Below are 25,901 nucleotides of genomic sequence, written 5' to 3' on the forward strand. Positions count from 1 at the left end.
TTTTCTCCCCAGCCCGCTAAGGTGCACGTAGCCATACCATGTTTGTCTTGGCTAAGCTCGACCCTCTGAAAATAAATGAAACTTGGGCGCAGGATTTAGGTGCCAAAATATGGAGTTCTTCACCGTCCCGCGCTATCCCTGAATACTTGGGCAGAAAATGTCCACTTTACCTTCCGTACGTGCGGGATTCAAAGATGGCTGCCTCCAGTATCCGTGACGAGAGGACGCGAACTTACTACCTCCCAGTCGTCCGTGCTCCGTACACCTGCAACTTCAGACCTTCCTCGGCCGCCGTAGGCCGGCTTGGAGGCTGGGCGAGGGCCCAGAAGTGGAAGAATTCAGGAAAGTGCAGGCTCTGGGAAGTCTCGGTGGGTTCCCCGCAAAATCAGGTCTGTGTGTGGGTCTGTCTGTCAGGATGAGGGGAGGAGGGTGTCTGTGGGCGTCCGTTTCGTGCGGAGCCGTGGAGTTTGTGGGGGAAGCGGGAGCAAGTGGGAGTCGGGGTATTGGGGTTGGGGCGTCTCCGGAGTCAGCCCTGAGGGATCCCAGTGGTCGGTAGTCAGAGTCTGTCCAGAGCAACACTTGGAAGTCCGTGATCAGGGTTTGGTGCCTTTGCGGGTCACTCTGTAGGGCTCGGTGATTGAGGACTGGAGTGAGGAGTGGTTTTTGTCAAGGAAAACTGTGTCTGCTTCGGATTCGGGGTTTTATTTTTTATTTTTGAGACAGGGTCTCGCTCTGTCACACAGGCTTGAGTGCAGTGGCGCAATCGTGGCTCACTGCAGCCTCCATCTCACGGGGCTCAGGTGATTTTCCCACCTCAGCTTTCCCGAGTAGCTGGGACTACAGGTGAGCGCCACCACGCTATCTATCTATCTAATCTATCTATCTATCTATCTACCTATCTATCTATCTATCATCTATCTAATCTATCTAATCTATCTATCTAATCTATCTATCTATCATCTATCTAATCTATCTATCTAATCTATCTATCATCTATCTAATCTATCTAATCTATCTATCATCTATCTAATCTATCTATCTAATCTATCTATCTATCTAATTTATCTATCTAATCTATCTGTTTATTGCAGAGACGGGGGGGTCTCACTATGTTGCCCAGGCTGGTCTCCAACTCCTGGCCTCAAACGATCCTTTCACCTTGGCCTCCCAAAGTGCTGGGATTACGGGCGTGAGCCTTCGCTCCAGGCTGTAATCAGGATTTAATATGCAACTCAGTGAGGAGGAGCTCGGGTTCATGTGAACCTAGGTGTGTGGTCCAGGTTTTTGGATTAATCTAAGGGGGTGTGACCATGTTAGGGAGGTCTAGATGTGACAGTCGTGGAGACTTGTGAAGGCTGAAGCCTTGGCAGCCAGGGCATCCTGATTGGTGTGTGTGTTCAGGTCCAACGGTACATTCCCTCTCAGTCCCTTTTAAGTTTCTCCGCAAGGACTGGTTTACAAATCTCATTTGACTTCTCACATCTCTCCTTTCTCTCATCCTGGTAAATGGGAAAGCTTTGGGGAAGATCAAAGATTAATCAAATCTAAAATGGTAAGGTGGCCTGGCGCGGTGGCTCACGCCTATATTCCCAGCATTTGGGAGGCCAAAGTGGGCGAATTGCTCGAGCCTAGAAGTTGGAGATCAGCCTGAACAACATAGCCTGTCTCTCCAAAAAATACAAATATTAACTGGGTGTGGTAACACACGCCTGTAGTCCCAGCTACTCGGGAGGCTGAGGTGGGACGATCACGTGACCCCGGGAGGTCTAGGCTGCAGTGAACTATGATTGAGCACTGCACTCCAGCCTGGGCAACAGAGTGAGACCCTATCTCAAAAAAAAAAAAAAAAAGAAAAGAAAAGAAAAGGAGAAAAGAAAAAGGAAAAAACAAAACGAAGAAAATGATAAGGTTTCTATTAAAGATTTTCGTTCTTCTTTCTCAGGTTTACTGTGTGAATGTGTGTATACACGTAAATATTTTCTTTCAGGTTCTGACACAAGTAAAACATCTCTCTTATCCCAAAATGTGTTCCCCAGTAATGACTTTTGATAAGATTTTTGTATATTTCAATTTCAGTTTTCTATGCTTGATTTTCACAATGCAGATAAGCTGCTGAAACATTGGTATAATTTGCCTTATTTAATTTTACATTATAAACGTTCTTATAGTAAACATATCATCCATGTTTTTGTTTAAAAAATTTTTTTTAAGATTTCTGTAATAGTATACCATCAAGAGGCAAAACTGCACCATTGTCACTTGAATCACTAAGTGTATGGATATATTTAGATAGAATTTTAAGACTTAAAAAGTTCACTTACCACATTTAAGAATGGGTTACAATTCTATGTTTACCCTACCATGTTTCTCCCTGACCCTCATCAGCACCTTAGTTTTTAATTTTTTTGCAATTGTAAATGGTGTGTTTTTAATTTTGATCTTTCTGTTCTCTTCTAGTTTACTCTTACATAGAAGAGCAATTAGTTTAGAAAATATTTACATTGTTTTTGGTCACCTTACTGAACAAGCTTCCCTGTTCTCCAGGTTACAAAAACTTTCAAACATATAACATGATTTAAAGAACTTTACAATTGAATACCTGTTTGCCTACCACCTGGATTTTATCATCATTTTATTGTGTTTCTTTTGTTACATATCTATCTATATATCATCCTTCTACTCATCATTAATCCATCTTTTTTTCTTTTTATAGGGATGGCGTCTCACTATGTTGCCCAGGCTGATCTTGAACTCCCGACCTCAAGTGATCCTCTCTCCTTGGCCTCCTAAAGTGCTGGGATTCCAGGTGTGAGCCACTTCACCCGGCCACATTTATCCATCTTGTAAAATATTGCTTTGTTTTTTGGTGCATTTCAAAGTAAGTTGCAGACATTCATACATTTGCCCCTGAATATTTCAGTAGGTTTATCATAATCAAGTTCTACTGACAGCTTTTCCTAATTACAGGTCTATTAGTCCCATACTGTATAATTCAGTGGCTTTTACTATGTGTGGCCATCACCAAAGTCAATTTTAGAACATTTTCATCACTTAAAAAGAAACCCCGTACCCTTTTGTTACCACTCCCTATGCCCTACCACTAAGTAATCTCTAATCTACTTTCTGTCTCTATAGATTTGCTTATTTTGACCTTTCTGTTTTCTTCTAATTTACTCTTATTTCATTTCATGTAAATGCTACAATATAATATGTGATTTTTTGTGACTGGTTTCTTTCACACAGCACAATTTTTTTTTTTTTTGAGACAGAGTCTTACTCTGTCACCCAGGCTGGAATGCAGTGGCGTGACCTCAGCTCACTGCAACCACCACCTCCCAAGTTCAAGTGATTCTCCTGCCTCAGCCTCCCAAGTAGCTGAGATTACAGGTGCCTGCCACCATGCATGGCTAATTTTTGTATTTTTGGTAGAGACGGGGTTTTGACACGTTGGCCAGGCTGGTCTCAAACTCCTGACCTCAGCTGATCTGCCCACCTCAGCCTCCCAAAGTGCTGGGATTACAGGCGTGAGCCACTGCGCCTGGCCAACATAGTATAATGTTTTCAAGGTTTGTCTGTGTCGTAGCATGTATCTGTACTTCATTCTTTTTTATGCCAGAATAGTATTTCATGGTATGGATATGGCATCTTGTATTTATCCTTTCATCAGTTGATGGACTTTTGGGTTATTTCCCCTTTTTGGCTATTATAAATAATGTGCTGTAAACATTTGTGTGTAAGCTTTTATTGTTTTTATTTCTCTTATATATAAGCCTAGAAATGGAGTTGCTGGGTCATATGGTATGTTTAGCCATTTGAGGAACTACCAGACTTTTCCAAAGTGGCTGCACCATTTAACATTTCTGCCAGCCATATTTGAGGGTGTCCATTGCCACCATATACCTACCAACACTTGTTATTTTTGGTTTTTTATTACAGGCATTCTAGTGGGTGTTAGGTGGTTTCTCATGGTTTTGATTTGCATTTCTCTGGAGACTTATGTTGAGCCACTTTTCATGTACTTATGATATACATAACTGAGGTGCATGTATTTTTACTAAATATGGAATTGTTAGTATTTTTAATAGCTAGATAGCTCCATTTCTGGATGTGTGTACTTCTAATCAGCCAATTAATCCTGTTAATAGACCTAAATCCTTTACATCAACTTTGCATGCATGTGTCGCTATTTCCTTTACAAAGATTTCCAAGGTGGATTTTTGGGTTCTAGTAATATCTCAAATGAAAGTATTCAATGCAAAGTGTTATTTCCAAAATTGTTTAGTCACTTAATACTGATAAAAAAAAGTATGTCTATTTTGGAATGCTTGCAACTTTTAGATATAAAATCATCAATCTGACTAAAAACTTATTTTTTATATATGTTCAATTGAATCTATAAAACTGTCACTCTTGCTTAGTCATATAATTTATTTCCTCTTCTCTAATATTGATTATTTATACTTGATTCTTTATCAAACTAATTGGGTAGCCTTTCCAGAATAGTTAAAATAGTGATAATCATCCTGTTCATCTTTGATACTGCTCTTGACTTTACAGAATGTACTTTTATAGTTTCATAGAACTTTTTTCTTCCTTCCTAGAACTTTTGTAGGATGTATTTAATTTTTTAAAATGAGGTAAAATTCACAAGACATAAAATTAATCATTTGAAAGTCAACAGTGCAGTCGTTCTTAGTACATTCACAGTGTGTACAACCACCACTTGCAGTCACTTCACATTCTCCCCTCCAGTAGACCCTGGCAACCAACCATGTGCTTTCCGTCTCTTTTTGTAGAGTGCCCGATTCTGTTGCTGTTTGGGGCGCCAGTTGTAACTGAGCATGATTCCTGGTAGACTGAACGAAGGGGGGCAAACGAGGGAATAAAAGACAAAAACAAAAGAGTATATTTGGAAGAAGGGGTCGGGGGCACCTTGCCTCTAGTGGATAAGGGCTCTGAGCTTTACACAGCTCTCCGTATTTATTAGGCAAAAGAGATAGAGAGAAGGGGGGGTGATTGTCGAGTAATTGTCAGTCGAGTAATTGTCAGTCGGCCTTTTGGTTCACAGCAGGCTTGTGAGATTGCATTCCTTGAGCAATAGCCTCTAGATGTCCCCATAGATAGCTTCAAGGAGCCCAGCACCAGGGAATGGTGGCCCTCAGCAAACCTGGGGCAGGTACAGAAGCGAGTTTGCCCACATTCTGTACTCATGATAAACAGTTTGCTGTTTGATCATGTAGCCTCCAGTGGAATGCTGAGTTGGTCACGATCCCTTTGGCCTTTTCGGCTCCCAACATCTTTTTTTTGAGACAGAGTTTCACTCTTGTTGCCCTGGCTAGAGTGCAATGGCTTGATCTCAGCTCACCGCAGCCTCTGCCTCCCGGGTTCAAGCAATTCTCCTGCCTCTGCTAGGATTACAGGCATGCGCCACCATGCCTGGCTAATTTTGTATTTTTTGTAGAGACCGGGTTTCTCCATGTTGGTCGGGCTAGTCTCGAACTCCCGATCTCAGGTGATCCGCCCGCCTCGGCCTCCCAAAGTCCTGGGATTACAGGCGTGAGCCACCGCACCTGGCCAGTGTGCTGTCTGTATGCATTTACCTAATCTGGGTATTTTATATAAATGAAATCATATAACGTGACATTTAGTGTCTGACATTTTCTTTTTTTTTGAGACAGGGTCTCACTCTATTGCCCAGGCTGGAGCACATTGGCGCACTCTTGGCTCACTGCAAACTCTGCCTCCTGGGCTCAAGCAATTCTCATACCTCAGCCACCCTAACAGCTGGGATTATAGGCACGCACCACCATGCCTGGCTAATTTTTGAACTTTTTGTAGAGATGGGGTTTCCTCATGTTGCCCTGGCTGGTCAAGAGTTTATCTTGAGCTCAAAGCAGTCCTCCTGCCTTGGCCTCCCAAAGTGCTAGGATTACAGGTGTGAGCCACCACGCCTGAGTGTCTGACATTTTCACTTAGCATAATGTTTTTGTGGTTGTGGATTGTGTGCTGGGCTACTCCTTTAATGATTAGCCAGGGCATCTATAAACCTGCCTTACCGTTCACTTCCTGCTTGCACTGAACCTGTAGACATCAGCCAGAAGGAACGTTTTAGAGTCTTCTTAGGTCTTTTCTCAGCCAACATCCGCCCCTGTGCATGCGTGTGGCTTTTATATATTCCTCAGTCTATATGAGTGCTTTTGAATGGTATAATTTCCTCAAGACACTTTCCTCCTACCTTTTTCTCACAACCTTTCCTCTGTGACTCAAGTGTAATCTTTTGCCCCAGGCAACTGAAGGTTGGTATTCTGCTTCACAAAGTGTTTGAGAAATGCCCATTACTTTTCCTCCCTGAGTGAATTCCAAAACAGGAAGGGGCCTGTTGCATAGGTCCTTCAGGTAGTTAGAATAGACAACAAACAATTTTTTTATTTTTATTTTTGAGACAGGGTCTCACTCTGTCACCTAGGCTGGAGTACAGTGACGAGATCATGGCTCACCGCAGACTCAAACTCCTGGGCTCAAGTGATCCTCCCACCTCAGCCTCCCAAGGTGCTGGGATTACAGGCGTGAGCCACTCCACTCAGCTAAACAAAATTATTTGTGAATAAAATCTATTCTGTTCCCTCCAGGGCCTGAATCCAGGTTCCCACATTGGGAATGTTGGCCGCAATCTTTAAGACCATCACTGAGCTGGGGAGGGGGTGGAGCAAAGACAGGTAAAAATGGCACAGAACTTTCCTACTATTTTTAAGTCACCATTTTGTTGTTGTTGTTCTTGTTTGTTTTGTTTCTTTGAGATGGAGTCTAGCTCTGTCACCCAGACTGGAGTGCAATGGTGTGATCTCAGCTCACTGCAACCTCCACCTGCCAGGTTCAAATGATTCTCCTGCCTCAGCCTCTCGAGTAGCTAGGACTACAGACATGTGCCACCACACCTGGCTACTTTTTGTAGTTTTAGTAGAGATGGGGTTTCACCATGTTGGCCAGGCTGGTCTTGAACTTCTGGCCTCAAGTGATCCTCTGGCCTCAGCCTCCCAAAGTGCTGGGATTATAGGCAAGCATGAGCCACCATGCCCGGCCAGTCACCTTTTTTTGACTCAACATTTGCTCTGTTGTTGTAAATCTTTGACTGTTTTTCAGAGTTCTGACCAAGTTTTTGTTTTGTTTTTGATTGTTTTTACTTGATTTTTTGATAGTTTTTTTACTTGAGTTTTTGATTTTTCGATAGAGGGACGGACCCTTGGACCTACCTACTCTGCCATTTTTACTCAATGAGATTTTCCTCCACAGTATATTTGCTTTTATTTTTTTTGTTGTTGGTACTTTTAAAAAAGAAATAAACTGATGCAAGTGCACCTTCAGTGATATCCTCTAATCCACCCCCTTTCCTCTCCTCCATCCCTAGGGATAACTATTCCCTTGAACTAATTTCATATAAGGCATGTTTTATTAAATGTGTACATATCCAAAAATAATACATAGTCTTATTTTATGTTTTTTAATTTTTTAAATATACTTTTCTTTGTTGTTTCTTTCATATGATGATGATTTGTGAACACGTCCTGTTTGGTAATGATGCTTTAGAATTTATGGAAATTTTCTTTATGGCTTCCTATACATACATGAGTTTTCAGGAAATATACTCCTCCAGGGAAAGGACTTAGCCACTGGAGCAAACAGGTGTGATTACATTCTCCAGAAAGCTCATAAGGGTCAAAAATGAAGTAGAAGCTCTTCAGCTATTCCTGGGAAAGGGGCCGTGGAAGCTCATGGGAAAGGAAGCCTTGCCATTTGAAATACACACCCTGGCTGTCACTGAAATGTTGCATCCACCGCCTCCTGCCCAGGAATGTTAGATCATTTGGGTTCTGCACCTTTCCACTAGCGGCGTTCTAAGAAGAAAAGTGTGAAACATCTCTTGCCACAATTATGTGCTTCTGAGATTGCAGAGGGAAGGGGAGCATTTGCAGCTGTGGGTTAAAGGATGAGTCAGTGCAGGCCCTGTGGGTTTGGAGCATGCAGGAGGGCCACGGGGAGCTTGTCACAATGATTCCACCCAGGTGGAAGGAAAGCTCAGGGTGATTCCATCCAGTTGATGCTCTCACCATGTGAGTCTCTTACTTGAGTTTTAGAATTGGGCATAAAAAAAGCCTCTGGGGCCGCCACTCTCTGACCTGCTGCTTTCAGGCCAGGGGTGTAGCGTGCAGTTTTTCCATTTGTCTTTGTGCCTGTGTCACTGTTGGCAGTGCTGATTTCAGAAGGTCAGATTATATGTCTATGACAGTGGCCATCTTCCATGATGAATGAAACTCCCTCAAGGTAGTAGCAAAGAGAGCTAAGATGTATGATGATGGTATGTAGTCCAGAGGAATTCAGCAGAGGCTAAGGTCATGTTCTTGGAGACAGGCTGTGTGGGTTCAGATTCTACTTCTGCTTTTGGACAATATAGTCAAATCTGTAAGCCTTAGGTCAATGTTGGAATGGGAAATAATGATTGATACTTTATAAGGATGTAACGCAGAAGGTAGTAATGAGAATTCAAATACGACAACTCCTCTGCTTGGCTTAGTACATTTGTCTTCAAACTGAGGCATGCCTACATGTGAGGTGTATGATGACTTTTGACCAGGCATGTGGACACACGTGGTTTTAAAGAAATAAATATCCAATTCCTCACCTTCTCTGTCCTTTTTCTAAAACCTGATCTAAGAAGTTTCTTGGTGTTGCAGCATCATGTTGGTGCTGGTTCTCCTTTCCCATCTCCCCTCTCACAGTCACTTCACTTCCATTTCACAGAAGAAAGACATTTTGTAAATGTATTGGCCATACCTGTAGAATCTTATGTTTTGTTGCTCCAGGATTTGTTGTTGCCCCAGGGTGGGTTAAAACTTCTGGGGCCCCAAATAAAGGGACAGTTAGAGATGGCCCTGCATTAAGGTGAGAACACAGCAGCAGTGACAGCACCTGGGCCTGCAGGGAATGTACACTCAAATCAATTTACTCTTCAGCCCGCAGGTCCTACTCCAGGAGCAAGACACTTCAAGTGAGGTGAGGAGGAGGTTCCAGGACCTGGATACCATCCTTTGCAGGGATGTAATTCACCAGAGACCAAGATTTCTAGCCAGAAATTGAGGGCAGCTCAAGGAGAGACTACAGACACAGCATCCTACTTACTGGCTATTTCCCAGTAACAGAAGAAAATGATCAAGTCCCAGGTGACTTTTTGTTTGTTTTAGTCTTTCCTTCATCACATGATTGATTTCTGGAAGACTTTAAAAGTCAGTTGAATTAAGTCAAAAAGTATAATTTGGTAAACTAGGATTTGCGCATCAGTAAATTTAGATTCTAATTTCAACATCTAGGCAAAGTAGGATCAGGACTATATTGTTTACATGTGGTATCATAGAAAGATATTTGGTCTTTGTCTGGCATAGAGCTCCTAAAACCCTTGGAATTTCCTGAATGATAAGGGTCTTTTTTTTTTTTTTTTTTTTTTGAGACAGGGTCTCACTTTGTCACCCAGGCTGGAGTGCAGTGGTGCAATCTTGGCTCACTGCAGCCTCGGCCTCCTGGGCTCAAGCGATCATCCCATCTCAGCCTCCTAACTAGCTGGGAGTGTGTGCCACCAGGCCCAGCTAACTTTTTGTATTTTTTTGTAGAGATGGGGTTTCACCGTGTTGCACAGGCTTGTCTCTAACGCCTGAGCTGAAGCAATCTGTCTCCCTTGGCCTCCCAAAGTTCTGGGACTACAGTTGTGAGCCACTATGCCTGGTCCTCTTTTTTTGTAGTGAAACTACTCTCAGTGGACTCCTAGGTAGCTTCAGTATGGAGGCTGGTTGCCAGAAATAACAAGCCTTGATTAGAAGCTTGGAACTTTCAGTACTACCTCTAATCTCCAGGGAGCAGAGAGAGGCTGGAGATTGAGTTCAGTCACCAGTGGCCAATGATTTATTCAACCATGCCTGTGTAACATAAAAACCCCTAAACAGCAGGGTTTGGAGAGCTGGGTTGGTAAACACATTGAGGTGCTGGGAGGTTGGTGTGTGCAGAGAGAGCATGGAAATTTATGCCCATACACCACCATACTGTGCCCTGTGCAGCTTTTCCATTGGGTTATTCCTGGGTTGTAAATAAACCAGTAATAGTAAAGTGCTTTCCTGAGCTCTGTGAGTTGTTCTAGTAGATTATTGAACCTCAAGGTGGGTTGCAGAAATCCCCACATTTGTAGCCAAGGGACAAAAGTCTTTGTAACCTGGGGACCTCATACTTGTGACTGGTGTCTGAAGTGAGGTTGGTCTTGTGGGATTGAAACCTTAACCTATGGGTCTTCCAGGAGTTGGTGTCAGAATTGAATCTAATCGTTGGACACCTATTGGGTGTTAGAGAATTGGAGAATTGGTTGATGTGAGCAAAAACCCACACATTTGGTGTCAGAAATGTGAGTAAAAACAGCACAATGGAATTCACACAAAATGACTAATGTTGGAACCTAATGTGTGACCGGAGCATCCTGTGGGTTATAGTAGCTGTCACCTTCTGTCTAATGTCTCTGACTGTCATCACATCCAGAGAGTCCTTGGTCACAGGATATGCACTGACTCTCAGGAGAAAGCAGACCAGTTCCCGAGAGGTGTCACTGTTAAATGCACTTAGGTCCCAGGACAGTTTTTGGATGATTCTTCCTAGAGGTGGTGTGACAGATGGTGTCTTTTTTCTTTTCTTTTTTTTTTTTTTTTTGAGATAGAGTCTCACTCTGTCATCCAGATTGGAGTGCAGTAGTGCAGTCTTGGCCTACCGCAACCTCTGCCTCCCAGGCTGAAGTGATTCTCCTGCCTCAGCCTCCCGAGTAGCTGAGATTACAGGCATGCACTACGACTGCCCGGCTAATTTTTGTATTTTTAGTAGAGACAGGGTTTCACCATGTTGGCCAGGCTGGTCTTGAACTCCTGACCTCAAATGATCCTCCCATCTCGGCCTCCCAAAGTGTTGAGATTACAGGCATGAGCCACCACGCCTGGCCCTGAATATAAATGCCATAAGCACAGCCTTCTCATACATGCCAAAGCACAGGTCCTCAGAGACCTTTTTGGGAAGAGGCCAAAGGAACTCAGAGGACACAGTTCAGGGGTCCAAGGCAAAGTTACCCAAGGACCCAGCCTTGTGGCTGGTAGGGTCAATCCAGGAATAAAACCTGAAAGGCTGAGGAAAATGGAAAGATTGCACAACTTTCTTTTTTTATTCTTTTTCTAAATTTTTTTTTCATTTTTCTTCTTTTTCTTTTCTTTTGAGTTTCACATTGTCACCCAGGCTGGAGTGCAGTGGTGTGAACATGGCTCACTGCAGCCTCGATCTCCTGGGCTCAAGAGATCCTCCTGCTTCAGCCCCTCAAGTAGCTAGGCATGTGCCACCACATCCAGCTTATGGTTGTATTTTTTGTAGAGATGGGGTTTTGCCATGTTGCCCAGGCTGGGATTGCATGACTTTCTAAGGTTCTCTGTATGAACAGGTGGCTGACTTACTGTTTGAGACAGGATTGGCAGTAGGGAGTTGAAAGTACTGTTGTCTGGTAAGGGAATGGGTTGTTGGGATCCAGAGGGTTTGCTTTACAACATCCCCCTATCTAAGATAGTGCACACTCTTTTTCCATGTTCAAAGCCAGTTCTTACTCCCTCATCCTTTAATACCTTAAAAAAAGTAAGTATATAAATGTACATGGATATATATATATATATATATATATATATATGCAATATGCTGTATAGGTTTATAGTCTGGGAGCAATAGGCTATACCGTAGAGCCTGGGCATGTAGTAGGCTGTATCATCTAGGTTTAAGTAAGTGCACTCTGTGATGGATGAACAACAGAATTGCCTAATGATGCATTTCTCAGAATGTATCCTTGTTATTAAATGACACATGAATAAATAAATATACATGTATACATGTTTGCATATATTTGTATGTATGTATATATATGCATATATATTTACAGATGTATCTGTCTTAGCCCTTAGATCTTTGGATAGTACCTTTCCATTATTGTATTTTCTCTTTCACAAACTAAATTGGTACATGCTAGACCTTACCTATCCTCTGTATTTATTAATCTTGTCTTTTATATATTGCATCATTCTGTCCTTTTGTTGCATTTTTGGTAGTTTTTTCAGATCTACTTACCAGTTCATTGACTGTCTCTTCAGTTATGCTGCTTACACACCTGATAACATAAATATAAATACTTCAAAACCCATATGTGTGTGTATGGTTTTTGAATAATATTTTGTATTTTCTTTTTTATTATTTATTTATTTTATTTTTATTTATTTATTTATTTTGAGATGGAGTCTCGCTCTATCACTCAGGCTGGAGTAGTGGCATGATCTTGGCTCACTGCAACCTTTGCCTCCTGGGTTCAAGTGATTCTCCTGCCTCAGTCTCCTGAGTAGCTGGGATTACAGGCATGCACCACCGTGCCTGGCTAATTTTTGTATTTTTAGTAAAGATGGGGATTTCACCATGTTGGGCAAGCTGGTCTCGAACTCCTGATCTCAGGTGATCCACCCGCCTAGGCCTCCCAAAGTGCTGGGATTACAGGTGTGAGCCACCATGCCTGGCCTATTTATTTATTTTGTAAGCCAGTCACATTTAGCAGTAGGGGGTAATAATACTTAATTGTCTCTTGTTCTTTGGACATGTTTTGGAAAGAGTCTTTTATTCCTCCTAACATATAAAATATACTTATTTATTATGTAATATCTTGTAGTGTTTGGGGTTTCTTCCTGGTTGATTCTGGTAGTGCACATGAAGATTCATTGAAGATTCATGATGAATAAAGAAGTATGCTTTATTCATCCTGATATTGCTAAAATATATTTAGTACCTGGCAAATAGGTGCTCAAAAAAGAAAAAGAGGATTAGCAAGAGGATTAAATGATTGGTTCTTATAGAAACTTCTGATTTGTTAAATGATAGATAATTACACAATTACAGAATATTTTGCTAGAGATAGATTTTGAATATAGATAGATTTTGGAGATGGATTTTGCCTCTATGACAATGTATTTTTTTAAAGATCACAGCACCTAGATATATAGATGCAGACTATTTGGTGAAAATGAGCAGAACAATGTTCTTCATATTTCTTCCATATAAATGAGAGAAATACTTCATATTAAGCAGGACTCTCTTATTACAGGAATCACTGGCCCTGGAGGATGTGGCTGTGGAGTTCACTTGGGAGGAGTGGCAGCTCCTCGGCCCTGCTCAGAAGGACCTGTACCGAGACGTGATGTTGGAGAACTATAGCAACCTCGTGTCAGTGGGTGAGGACAGCTGCCCTGTGTCACTCAGAGAGTACCCAGTCAAAGGCCTTTGCTTTCTTAGCTTTCAAAAGCTCTGGAGGGCCTGTGGTGCTCTGAAGTGGTAGATTCTGTACCCTCTCTGGCCCCAGATAAAAGAGTGTAATGTGCCCCCCTTCAGAGGGAAAATCCCTTTGCTTTGCAGACACATAAATTACATAGTTCCTAAAACAGAACATGGTCCCATGTTGATAGACCACAGCTCAATTCAATGAGCCTAAGTTGTGTATCATTTCCTATGAACAGGGTATCAAGCCAGCAAACCAGATGCACTCTTCAAGTTGGAACAAGGAGAGCCATGGACAGTAGAAAATGAAATCCACAGCCAAATCTGTCCAGGTGAGTTCAGGGTGAGAGCCAGCAAGGAGGGTGGCTGAGCAAGTCACATGATAGTTGTTCAGCAGTGTCTGAGCTGTCAGGGCATCTGAGGCTGTGTGGACAGAGCCTCCATGTATCCCTCTCCCCACACAAAAGCTCTTTCTCCTTCGGGTATTTAGAGGAACATCTGCCTCTTTATCGCGTCTTGGATTTCATCACTGTTTATTTTTTATTTTATTTTATTTTATTTTATTTTATTTATTTCTTTATTTATTTTTTGAGATGGAGTCTCACTCTGTCACCCAGGGCTAGAGCCCAGTGGTGCAATCTTGGCTCACTGCATCCTCTGCCTCCCAGTTCAAGCGATTCTCCTGCCTCAGTCTTCCCAGTAGCTGGGATCACAGGCACCTGCCACTACGCCCAGCTAATTTTTTTGTATTTTCAGTGGAGACGGGGTTTCACCAAGTTGACCAGGACGGTCTCAAACTCCTGACCTCTGGTGATCCACCTGCTTTGGCCTCCCAAAGTGCTGGGATTACAGGTGTGAGCCACCACACCCGGCCTCATCACTCTTTATTTAATCTAGGTTTGATTTGTTTTTCTCAAGGTTTCTTCCTTTTTAGGATTCTCAAATCTCATCATTTCTTGTTCCCCCATCAGAGCATCACTACCTGTTCCTTCTACTTCTCTTGCTATGAAATTCCTCCTTCCATGTCTGTCTCCAAAGAGTGGTCTTGGATATCAGCACTCTCTCCTGACCACTATACCTTTCTGCCCCTTTAGATAATGTTGATTTTTTTTTTCCAAAGGTCTTCCCACCCTATCTTGGACTCTGTGCCCCCTTAGTAACCTGGTCTATTGCTTTGCATATATTTGCTTCCTTAGCTTCTCTTTTTTCTCCCACTCTGAGGTCCTCCAGAGGTTCTGTTTCCCATTTATTTTGCTCTGTTCTCATACCCTTTAAAAATTTCCTTCATTCTAATGACTTAAGTTCTTGTTCTCTATGGAGATTCTCAGATTGACATCTCCCTAAATATTTCCTAACTTACATGTTTGTACCATATTTTTTACCCACTTGCATGTCAACTCCTTGAGTCGATCCTGGCCACCATAGGGTTACCTTCCCTGCCTCCTCAGCTACCGTATTTAAAGTCTTTGCTCTTTCAATTGATTTTTGAAGTAGTCTCATTCTCTTTCCAACCCAAACCAGATTACTACACCTCATGCCTGCTTTGCTTCAATTTCCTTTTGGAATCATTAATTCTGCCTATTATTTAGTTTCTCTTAAATTATATTGCTGGACTTATTCCCTTAAAGCTTTTCTGTTCTTACCATAGTCTGATGGCACTGAGTCCCAGTGAATCATAGCAGTCATATAAGATGGAAATTTCTCATCTGTCAGGTGATATTCTAGTTGAATCACCATGATATGGTATCATCTTGCCTACACAGAGTTTGCTTTCCTTTTCCTTTTCATAAATTCAAAGCCAACTATATTTAAAGCACTACATTTGAAGTAGTCTCCGCAGTGTGTCCCTTACTTTCCTTGTTTCATTGCCTTAAATATTTTTTGATAGACTATTACATATGGGCCCTGACAGCTGTGAACATCAATAACAACAACAAAATTCTTCTTGGAGATTACCTGCTAAAAGGAAGAGGCACAAAATTAATCAAAATGGATAAATGTCTTGTGGTGAAAAATGCTGGGAAGATCAATAACAAAGTATAATGAGGGATGCCGGGAGTGGGAATGGCTGTTTGGTCAGATGCCTTTGAGCAGCTGTATGACAGACATGAGTACGTCCCTCTGGTGAATTACCTTCCAAGTAGACAAAATAGCAGGTCCAAAGGCCCAAGGCAGGTGTGTGTTTGAGGAACTTCAAGGAAGCCTGTGTGAATACAGAGGAGTGAACAAGAGGGGCAGTAGTCGGAGATAATACGGAAGTAAGGACAGTGTGGTGGGATCTGGAGTTTGGGGTAGACAGGTCATGTATGACCTTTCAAGGACATTTTAATGACTTGATTTTTTTTTTTTTTTTTTTGGCACAGAGTCTCTCTCTGTCTCCAGGCTGGAGTGCAGTGCTGCGATCTCAGCTCACTGCAACCTCCGCCTCCCTGGTTCAAGCGATTCTCCTGCCTCAGCCTCCCAAGTCGCTGGGACTACAGGCGTAAGCCACCGCTCCTGGCTACTTTTTGTATTTTTAGTAGAGACAGAGTTTCACCATGTTGGCCAGGATGGTCTTGATCTCCTGACCTCATGATCCACGTGCCTCGGCCTCCCAAAGTGCTGGGATTACAGGCATGAGCCACTGCATCCGGCCATGACTTGATTTTTTAAAAAATTATGAGATGAGGAAACATGAGGGAGTTTTAAGTAGAAGAGTGACATGATGTCATTTATATTTAAAAGGATCACTTTGACTACTTTGTAGAAAGTATACAGGAGAAGGCAGAGGTTGAAGCCTGAAGTCCACTTGGGAGGCTATTGCTGTAGTACCAGAAAGAGTGATTCTCTTCCATCTAGGTAGAAGGGGTGAGTGTTAGTGAGTTTCAGAATACAGGAGTCCCCTGTTATCCACAGTTTCTCTTTCTACAGTTTCAGCTACCTGTGGTCAACTATGGTCTGAAAATGTTAAATGGGAAATTCTAGAAATAAACAATTCTTAATTACATTGCTCACCATTCCAAGGAGCATGAAATCTTGCACCATCTTGCGCCATCCTGGAACAGGAATAATTTTTTGTCCAGCATATGCATGCTGTGTACCCTACCCACCTGTGTCACTTAGTAGCCATCTTGGTTATCAGATCAACTGTCAAGGTATCACAGTGCTTGTGTTCAAGTAACCTTTGTTTTACTTAATAATGCCTCCAAAGCTCAAGAGTGTGATGCTGGCCTATTGTTACAATTCTTCTATTTTATTATTTGTTATTGTTAATCTCTTGCTGTGCCTAGTTTGTAAACTTTATTATAGGTATGTATGCACTGTACAGGAAAAAACATAATGGATATAGGGTTAAGTATGATTCAGAGTTTCAGGCATCCATGGTGTGGGGGGTGTCTTGGAACATATCGCCCATAGATGAGGGATTACTGTATATTTATAAAAGAGGACATATGGAATTTACTACTGAAGTAGACAAAGGGTGTGAGACAAACATACAAATGAAAGATGATAGTAAGGTTTCTGGCATGAGTCCAAGCAGGAATTAACTTGCCATTTCCTGAGAAATTTACCTTGTTTATACACTGACTGCTTTTATTTTTTGTTTTCTTTGTTTAAATTATAATGGTTTATTCTTGTCCAAGTGACAATAGGCATATCTCCTTGGAGTTTTTTAAACAGTGGAAATAGTGTGGTCAGTAGAGCCAGCCTGTACAAGACTGTTTGTGAAATAGTTCTATTCCATGCTCATGGAAAGATTTATTGTTCTCTTCTTTCCTAGAAATCAAGAAAGTTGACAATCATCTACAGATGCACTCACAAAAGCAAAGATGTCTGAAAAGAGTGGAACAATGCCATAAACATAATGCATTTGGAAACATCATTCATCAGAGGAAAAGTGATTTTCCTTTAAGGCAAAATCATGATACATTTGACTTACATGGGAAAATACTGAAATCAAATTTAAGTTTAGTCAACCAGAACAAAAGGTATGAAATCGAGAATTCTGTGGGGGTTAATGGAGATGGGAAATCCTTCCTTCATGCCAAGCATGAACAATTTCATAATGAAATGAACTTCCCCGAAGGTGGAAATTCTGTGAATACAAATTCACAATTCATTAAGCATCAGCGAACTCAAAACATAGATAAACCCCATGTATGCACTGAGTGTGGGAAGGCTTTCCTCAAGAAGTCTCGCCTCATCTATCATCAGAGAGTTCACACTGGGGAGAAACCTCATGGATGCAGTATATGTGGGAAAGCCTTCTCCAGAAAGTCCGGGCTCACTGAACACCAGAGAAACCACACAGGAGAGAAACCCTATGAATGCACTGAATGTGACAAAGCATTCCGCTGGAAATCACAGCTCAATGCACACCAGAAAATTCATACAGGAGAGAAGTCATATATATGCAGTGATTGTGGAAAAGGCTTCATCAAGAAGTCTCGGCTCATTAATCATCAGAGAGTTCATACAGGAGAGAAACCACATGGATGCAGCCTGTGTGGGAAGGCCTTCTCCAAAAGGTCCAGGCTCACTGAACACCAGAGAACTCATACAGGAGAGAAACCCTATGAATGCACTGAATGTGACAAAGCATTCCGCTGGAAATCACAGCTCAATGCACATCAGAAAGCTCACACAGGAGAGAAGTCATATATATGCCGTGATTGTGGAAAAGGCTTCATTCAGAAGGGAAATCTCATTGTACATCAGCGAATTCATACTGGAGAAAAACCCTATATATGCAATGAATGTGGAAAAGGCTTCATCCAAAAGGGCAACCTCCTTATTCATCGACGTACTCACACTGGAGAGAAACCCTATGTATGCAATGAATGTGGGAAAGGCTTCAGCCAGAAGACATGTTTAATATCCCATCAGAGATTTCACACAGGAAAGACACCCTTTGTATGTACTGAGTGTGGAAAATCCTGCTCACACAAGTCAGGTCTCATTAACCACCAGAGAATTCACACAGGAGAGAAACCCTATACATGCAGTGACTGTGGGAAAGCTTTCAGAGATAAATCATGTCTCAACAGACATCGGAGAACTCATACAGGGGAGAGACCCTATGGATGCTCTGATTGTGGGAAAGCTTTCTCCCACTTGTCATGCCTTGTTTATCATAAGGGAATGCTGCATGCAAGAGAGAAATGTGTAGGTTCAGTCAAATTGGAAAATCCTTGCTCAGAGAGTCGTAGCTTATCACATACACGTGATCTCATACAGGATAAAGACTCTGTTAACATGGTGACTCTGCAGATGCCTTCTGTGGCAGCTCAGACCTCATTAACTAACAGTGCGTTCCAAGCAGAGAGCAAAGTAGCCATTGTGAGCCAGCCTGTTGCCAGAAGTTCGGTCTCAGCAGATAGTAGAATTTGCACAGAATAAAAACCATATGAATGCAGTGAATGTGGCAGTGCTTTCAGTGATCAATTACATCATATGTCACAAAAAACACAGAGGAACAAACTGTGATATATTCAAGGTGGAAAGCCCTTGAATAAAACCTTATGGCTAATAAGCATATACTCAGAGAAAAATAGTATGAAGTGGAGACTGGGAAATTCTTTTATGGGAAGATAGATCCTCTCATCAGTGACCATAGATCACATCTTCAGTAAGCTTATAGTTGGTAGAAATATAATGATCATGGAAAAGTCCTTGTTCAGAAACAGTACCCCAGTAGGTATCAGGGGGTTTACACAGGAGAGAAACTGTTGGAAGACCTTTGAAGGCTGTGAATGTGGCAGGGTTGCTAGTGGTACATTCTGCCTTATCCTCAGAGGGAATCATATAGAAATAAAACTATGAAAATGTAACTAGAACATCTTCATCAAAATATGAAAGAACACACGAAGCAAATAAGCCCTGTGAAAAGGAATATTTTAGAGATTTCGATCAGAAATCTAACATCATTATATGGCAGATAATATACAGGATGTGTATTTTAGGACAATATACCTTGAATCACTAGTTGATATGTCAATGACTAGTTAAAAGGGGTTGTCAGTGTTACACATCATTGGTTAAATTTATAGCACAATGTACCTCTTCCCCCTTTTTTGATAAGAGTCTATTCCCAACCAAGATCATTATATGATTAGCTCTTGTGTTTCTTTAATTCCAAATTTCTTCACTTGTTATTTCAGACTACTGAAGCTCTTCAAAAGGAAAAATGTATTTAATTTAATAATGTAACACAACAAGTTTGGATGTGTTTAACTTTATAAATATCACCCCAGAGGAATGAAGTTCAAAACTTGTGAATAACCAATTGGCCATGCTCTCAATTGAGAAGGTAGTCCTCATCCTAACCCTGTGGTTTGTCTTATTGTTGGCATAAACACCATTCAGAATAGTTTGAATGATCTATTTTCTTTACCTGAAACTATTTCCTTTATCTAGGAACCGTGGATGATGGCAGTGGGAAACAAAGCAAAATTTCAAGCCAGCATTTTTAAAAAGCTGGATTATATGCATGTAGCTATTTTACCCTCCAGCAGCTGTAGTTAAAAAATGCATATGCCTATATCAGTTGAAAGAGACATACAATATAAGATCAAATTGTCCTGATAATTTCTTATTCAAGGGACATATTTGGAGTGGGAAGGGGAAAGGACTCGATTTTCCTTACATAAAACAGGATATGAATACTTTTCTAAAAAGTGTTCATGTCTTATCTCTACCTAAATTATAAATTCCTTGATAGTTTGTAGGCAATTGTATATACCCTAGCAGATACCAAAATAGAAATTAATTATATGTAGATTTGGAAGATGAATGAAGGTGCATGAATAACCCAGTGGACAATTGATCAAAATTACTTTTGCCATTGAAGGAAAGGAACTACTGGCAAGAAATTCTAAGGATTAGTATTATTCTAAAAAAAACTTTTTAAAAATTCTGAATAGAGACTCATTTCTGTCATAAGAGGGGCAGAAGAGAGAAGGAATAGGATTCACAGAATAAGCCCAATAAAAGAACAAAATAACTTCATTCTCTAAAAATAAAGGACAGCATGTAAGATGGGTAAAGGTGAGATCCTTTTGGATATCTTGGATAAGAACTCTTAAATTTATCTACAGACCTGTCACCTTGGAGAGTTGCTACTGTTTCAAAGATCCTGGCTCCTCTGTGGTATGCTGAATTGGAACATACGATTTATCTTCATCATTCCTTCTCACCTGGGGTTAAGACCCTTGTCCTCTCCTATACTCAGATTTCCTTCCCTTGATCTAATAAAGATATATCCATGTTAGAAACAGTCCTGCTCACAAGGAAAAATAAAGTGGAAATTTGCCATAAAGTGGCTGCCTCACAATGGAAACCCAAAGTCTGGGTTATCGGGTGATTACAACAAATAGTTTTTGAGCATCTGCACTGTGGTAGACACTTGTACACACAGGATACACTGAAGAACAAACATAAAGTAGTGGCCTGTAACAGGATGGATTCAGTACAGATGCTCTACAGTTAAGAGTATAAGAAATGAACTCTTCTTCAACCTGGACTTCAGAGTCTCTCTACTTCTTGCCTTGTGAATCTGCACATCCTATCATAGCAGTCGTAGCATCTTTCTCCCTGAACACATAAATCAGGGTGCACTACTGGGCTTCCCAGGCCTGTCCTTGGGACCAGGTGTTGAAATCACCTTTCAGAAGTTGGCATCCCAGCTAAATAAATTTAACTGGATACTCAGTTCCAGGTTGCCTCTTTCAAAAGGCACATCACCCCACGCCTTCATAAAAATGGTAGCCGACATTTATTAAGCATGCGGTTTGCCAAATGGTAACTGCATTATTTAGTAATTTTTAAAAATTAAAGTTTGTTTTCGTTTTTGTTTTGTTTGAGACAGGGTCGTGCTCTGTCGCCCAGGCTGGAGTGCAGTGGCCTGATCATGGCTTACTGAAGTCTGGACCTCCTGGGCTAAAGCCATCCTCCCACCTCAGCCTCCAGAGTGGCCGGGACTACAGGTGCATGCCACCACACTCTGCTAATTTTTGTATTTTTGTATTTTTTCTGTAAAGGCAGTGTTTCACTATATTTCCCAGGCTGGTCTCCAACTCCTGGGCATAAGTGATCCTCCTGACTTAGCCTCCCAAATTGCTGAGATTACATGTTTGAGCCATGGCACCCGGCCTCTTTAGTTATTTAACACTCTTACATGCTCCATTTCCATCTTCAAGTGTTTCAGGGAAATATTTGATTAAATTTGAGGCCTCATTCCTTTTTCCTTATTACAGGTAACCACACACTGTATGCGGTTGCACGTGGGCATTGGTCCTCATAGAGATCGCCCCCGTATTTGGCCTCAAGACAATTCTCGGCTAGACTAGCCTTGCCCATTCTTTTCTGCATCCGTTGAAGGAGATTCAGAACATCCACAAATTTGGTCCACTCTGTGACCGCTGTCCCCCTATTCCCCTTCAGCCAATTCGACTTTGGCACACCTTGTTGGTCCTGAAGAGGCCCTCAGAAATACTCCACATTCCGCCCTAAACTCCCAACAGATTGTATTTTCTACTGAATGGAAACTGACACCTCCTAAGATGAACTGCAGCCACGATGCTTCTTCCTAACGGCTCAATATGGGGTACAGCGCGCGGCCATCTTATTTTTTTGCTCACGCTGTTAAAAGTTTTTATAATTTTCTGACAATTTATCCAGTTTGCGCAGTGACTGAGGTGCCCTGAAATTAATTCACTGTCTTCCAACGCCGTGGTAACAGCCCTTCCGGGTTCTCTGGTGGGAGTCGCCGAGATGGGCGTGGCCATTATACGTCACAATACGAGGCCGAGGGAGGAATTCTGTCGTCTGGGAACGGCTGGTTTCGCGGTCAGACGCCGAGGGCCCTCGAAGTCCCTAGCAACGGCTGCGGAGAGAGATGTAAGTCGTTTTGGACGCAGGCTCAGTGTTTAGTCCCAGCGTTCGGTGGAGTCCGGAGAGACTCAGGATCAGATGAGTCGGGGTCTGGATGTGGCTCCAAGTGAAAGGCCTGTGGGGGTCAGTGAAGGGGAGCCCCCTGTTCTGAGACCGTGTGGGACCCCGCGTCCTGGGGTTCTTTCCGGGTTTACTCAATGGAGAAGCCTGGCTTTGGTGATAGGGCGCCTGGCGGTCAGTAATTAAGAGACTGGAAGATATTAACGACCGACTGTCAAGGTTTATGGTCGTTGAGGGAATGCCGTGGGAATCAGTGGTTGAGAAACGGGGTAGGAAAGTGTGTATCAGTGAATGAACTTGGTGTCCAGTCCGGGTTTGCAATTTAATGTGATAGAGAAGCTTGGGGCTGGAGAATGTTTTAGTGAAAGAGGTTTCAGTTTGCGGTTTCAGATTTAATTTGGAGTCAATGTTTGAGGAGGCCTGTACATGTCTGTGGTTTAGGGGCCTGAAGAGGCTGGAGCTTTGGAGGCCGAAGGGCCCTGGAGAGTGGATGGGTTGAGGCTTAATAATTGACTGCTGGTTACAGTTGTGATTAAAGCTACATTTACCTAGTGGATCTACATGCAATTCAGTTCTTCAAGTCCAAGTCCGTCTTAAAAATAACAATGAAAAACATTTCCCTTCCTATATTCATATCATTGTCTACAAATTTCTGGACGAGGAAATTATGAGTTTGCTACTAAAGTCGAGCTTTTTTCCTCTCTAGTTCCCAACTTTACCATGTCGTTTTCATAAATATTTTCTTTCAGATTTATTCCAACACAAGAAAATAATCTCTGTTACCCACACTTCTGATTTTTATTTAGGAGCATTTTTTTTTTTCGTTTCATCCTACAGTTTTCATAATTGCAATACTTTGGGTAAATATTTGATTTCATCACTTAAATTCTTATCACAAACATACATACATGTATGTATATATAGTATATATATCTCTATATTTCTGTCTCTATATAAATCTATGTATCTATGTATCTATCTATGTATCTATCTATCTATCTATCTATCTATCTATCCATCTATTTATCTATACAAAGAGAGTCAGTCTTGCCCTGTCTCCCAGGCTGGAGTACAGTGGTGCCATCAGCTCACTCTAACCTTGAACTCCTGGGTTTAAGTGATCCTCCTGCCTCAGCCTCCCAAGTAGCTGGACTACATATAAAATTTTTCAATGGCAGTATCACATCAGAAGGTTGTACCAGTGGCTTAGTAAATGGAGTCACATTAAATGTTTGCCTTAATTAGGATGGAATTGACATGTATAAAATATTCAATTCTATTTCTATATTTTCTATCTATATATAACATTCTGATACTCCAATTACTCAAGTTCTTCTGTTCCCACCCCAAGATTTGTGGTTCACTTTTTTATGTCCTAGATCTTATGGTTACATTTATTCTTAAGTAGCTTATACTGGTTTTTTTGATAATTCCTCTAGAAGAGGAAGTCATTTTTTAAAAATTGAGACAGAGTCTCACACTGTTGCCCAGGCTAGAGTGCAGTAGTATGATCTTGGCTCACTGCAACCTCCGCCTCCCAGACTCAAGGGATTCTCCCACTTCAATAGCTGGGACTACAGGCACTCGCCACCATGCCCAGCTAATTTTTGTATTTTTTGTAGAAATGAGGTTTCACCATGTTGCCCAGGCTGGTCTTGAACTCCTGAGCCCAAGCGATCCACCTGATGCATTACCTGCCTCGGACTCCAAAGTGCTAGGATTACAGGCGTGAGCCACTGCTCCTAGCCAAGCATTTCTTAAATCCAAATATTTGCTGGAGTATGCGTACCTAATGCATGTATTAAGGCCTATCCCTCTGAGAGTCTGGGTTGATAGATTTGGAGTACAATCCCTCCAGAGTGTTGATAAAATTCTCTGTGGGATGCTGTTGTGACATACTTGGTAACTCACAGCCCTAATATATGCTAAAATGGATGGAATTTTGTGAGAAACAAGAAAATATCTTCTAGTAGTGATGATTTTTTGTAACAAATATATGAAATATCTGTATGTAATACAGGATTTAAACACAAGGTATTGTTAGAATTCTAGGTTGTGTGAAGTTACATGTCAAGATGTTACTGAAATGCCAAGGGTTCAGTCTAGGTCCCGTTGCTTGCCACACAGAAAGACAATCACTGAGACAATGAGTATTGCGAGAGAAGAAAGGCTTTTTTGGGTAACATCAGGTGGGAGAGGAAAATAAATATCAAATCTGTCTCCCCACAACCGACTAAAATTGGTGGCTTATATAACAGGCAAGGAATATAAAACAGGAATTAGGGAAGGGTAAGGAAGAGGAGTTGGCCAACAGGAATCAGGTGGTCGGTTAGGCAATCATGATGGATGAGGGGTCCACCATCGCATTGTCTAGATGCAGTGATCTGGTAAGTTTCAGTTCCTTGAACTATCTGGGAGGCCTGATTGGTTTCATGAGAAACGAACTCAGATAAAATGAATATAAGTTTCAAGCTTAAGACTAGGAGGGTCAATTTCTATATTTATTCAAAAAGACTGTTAACATCATTTCTGTGGGGAAATCCAGCCAGTTTAAAAAATGATCAGCAAAGATAGGGAATATGGTAGAAATGTAAAGGAAATAGAGGTTAAAGTGATATATAGAGCATAGGGAATGATGGTATGATATGTAAAAGGCATGTCTAAATTTTGAATAAACATAATGAAGGGCAGAGAATGAAGAGATTAAATGGAAAATTTGTCAGGCCATGAGGGAGAATGCCAAAAGATTTGGTCCGAAGCCAACCATATGAAAGCCAATGTTAGAAGGTGTCTGTAGGGGAAGTAGTAGAATAGAAATGTGGATAAGTGGGGTAGTCATAGCAACATTAACTTTTATTGCCAGGCCGACTGGATTTTGTGTTAGTAATTGAGGTCGCATGGTAGAGGGTAGGTTTCTTTTGTATTTTTCTAGCCTATGGGTAGTCTTATCTTTCACCCAGTGACAGCAAGGATGCAATAATAAGGAACAGCCAGAGTTTCATATATAAATATATATATAAATTATATATATATATCTTTTGAGATGGAATATTGCTCTTTCACCCAGGCTAGAGTGCAATGGTGTGATCTCAGCTCACTGCAACCTCCACCTCCTGGGTTCAAGCAATTCTCCCACCCCAGCCTACCTAGTAGCTGGGATTACAGGCGCCCACCACCATGCCCAGCTAATTTTTTGTATTTTTAGTAGAGATGGGGCTTCACCATGTTGGCCAGGTTGGTCTCGAACTCCAGACCTCAGGTGATCCACCTGCCTCAGCCTCCTAAAGTGCTGGGATTACAGGCGTGAACCACCACCTTACATTCTGGCTGGGGAAAACAAAATAAAAACACAAGCAAACTAAAAAATGAGGTAGCTGCAAATTATGAGAGAAAACACACACTGCCTATATCCAATCAGGGAAATAAGCAGACACACTTGTTTTAAACAAATATCTTGGGAGAGGCAAGTCAGAATGTCAGATTTTGACTTCAACGTATCTGTGACACTCTTAGATGGTCATCCTGTTTTTAAAATGCATCCCTTTTCTTCATTCTGTATCATCAAACTAATTTTCCCAAAGCACCAATCTCACATTTAGAGAGAA

General features: G+C 41.6%; 1 protein-coding gene and 1 long non-coding RNA gene across 8 annotated transcripts in view; both read left to right on the plus strand.

Moving 5' to 3' along the window:
• Positions 1-4: 4 nt before the first annotated feature.
• On the plus strand, positions 5-20,662 carry ZNF613 (zinc finger protein 613). 7 transcript variants are annotated; one of them, XM_054672697.2, is made up of 7 exons: positions 287-389; positions 744-843; positions 2,714-2,878; positions 9,009-9,215; positions 13,196-13,322; positions 13,605-13,697; positions 17,126-20,662. In XM_054672697.2, the coding sequence occupies exons 4-7, from the start codon at positions 9,201-9,203 to the stop codon at positions 18,742-18,744; spliced, it is 1,854 nt and encodes a 617-aa protein (XP_054528672.1). In that variant the 5' UTR covers positions 287-389; positions 744-843; positions 2,714-2,878; positions 9,009-9,200; the 3' UTR covers positions 18,745-20,662. The 7 variants fall into 7 exon arrangements, with proteins under 7 accessions (XP_003316634.1, XP_054528670.1, XP_063658225.1 ...); XM_003316586.6 differs by lacking the exon at positions 744-843 and having other exon boundaries at positions 5-389; XM_054672695.2 differs by lacking the exon at positions 744-843 and having other exon boundaries at positions 5-368.
• A 1,441-nt stretch (positions 20,663-22,103) lies between these two features.
• Positions 22,104-25,901, plus strand: part of LOC134809121 (uncharacterized) — a 32,869-nt gene continuing 29,071 nt past the window's right edge. The window contains exon 1 of the long non-coding RNA XR_010153944.1: positions 22,104-22,242. This is a non-coding gene — a long non-coding RNA (uncharacterized LOC134809121). The remainder of the gene's footprint in view (positions 22,243-25,901) is intronic.

This window comes from Pan troglodytes, chromosome 20 (genome assembly GCF_028858775.2).
Source record: "Pan troglodytes isolate AG18354 chromosome 20, NHGRI_mPanTro3-v2.0_pri, whole genome shotgun sequence".
Taxonomy (NCBI): Eukaryota; Metazoa; Chordata; class Mammalia; order Primates; family Hominidae; genus Pan; species Pan troglodytes.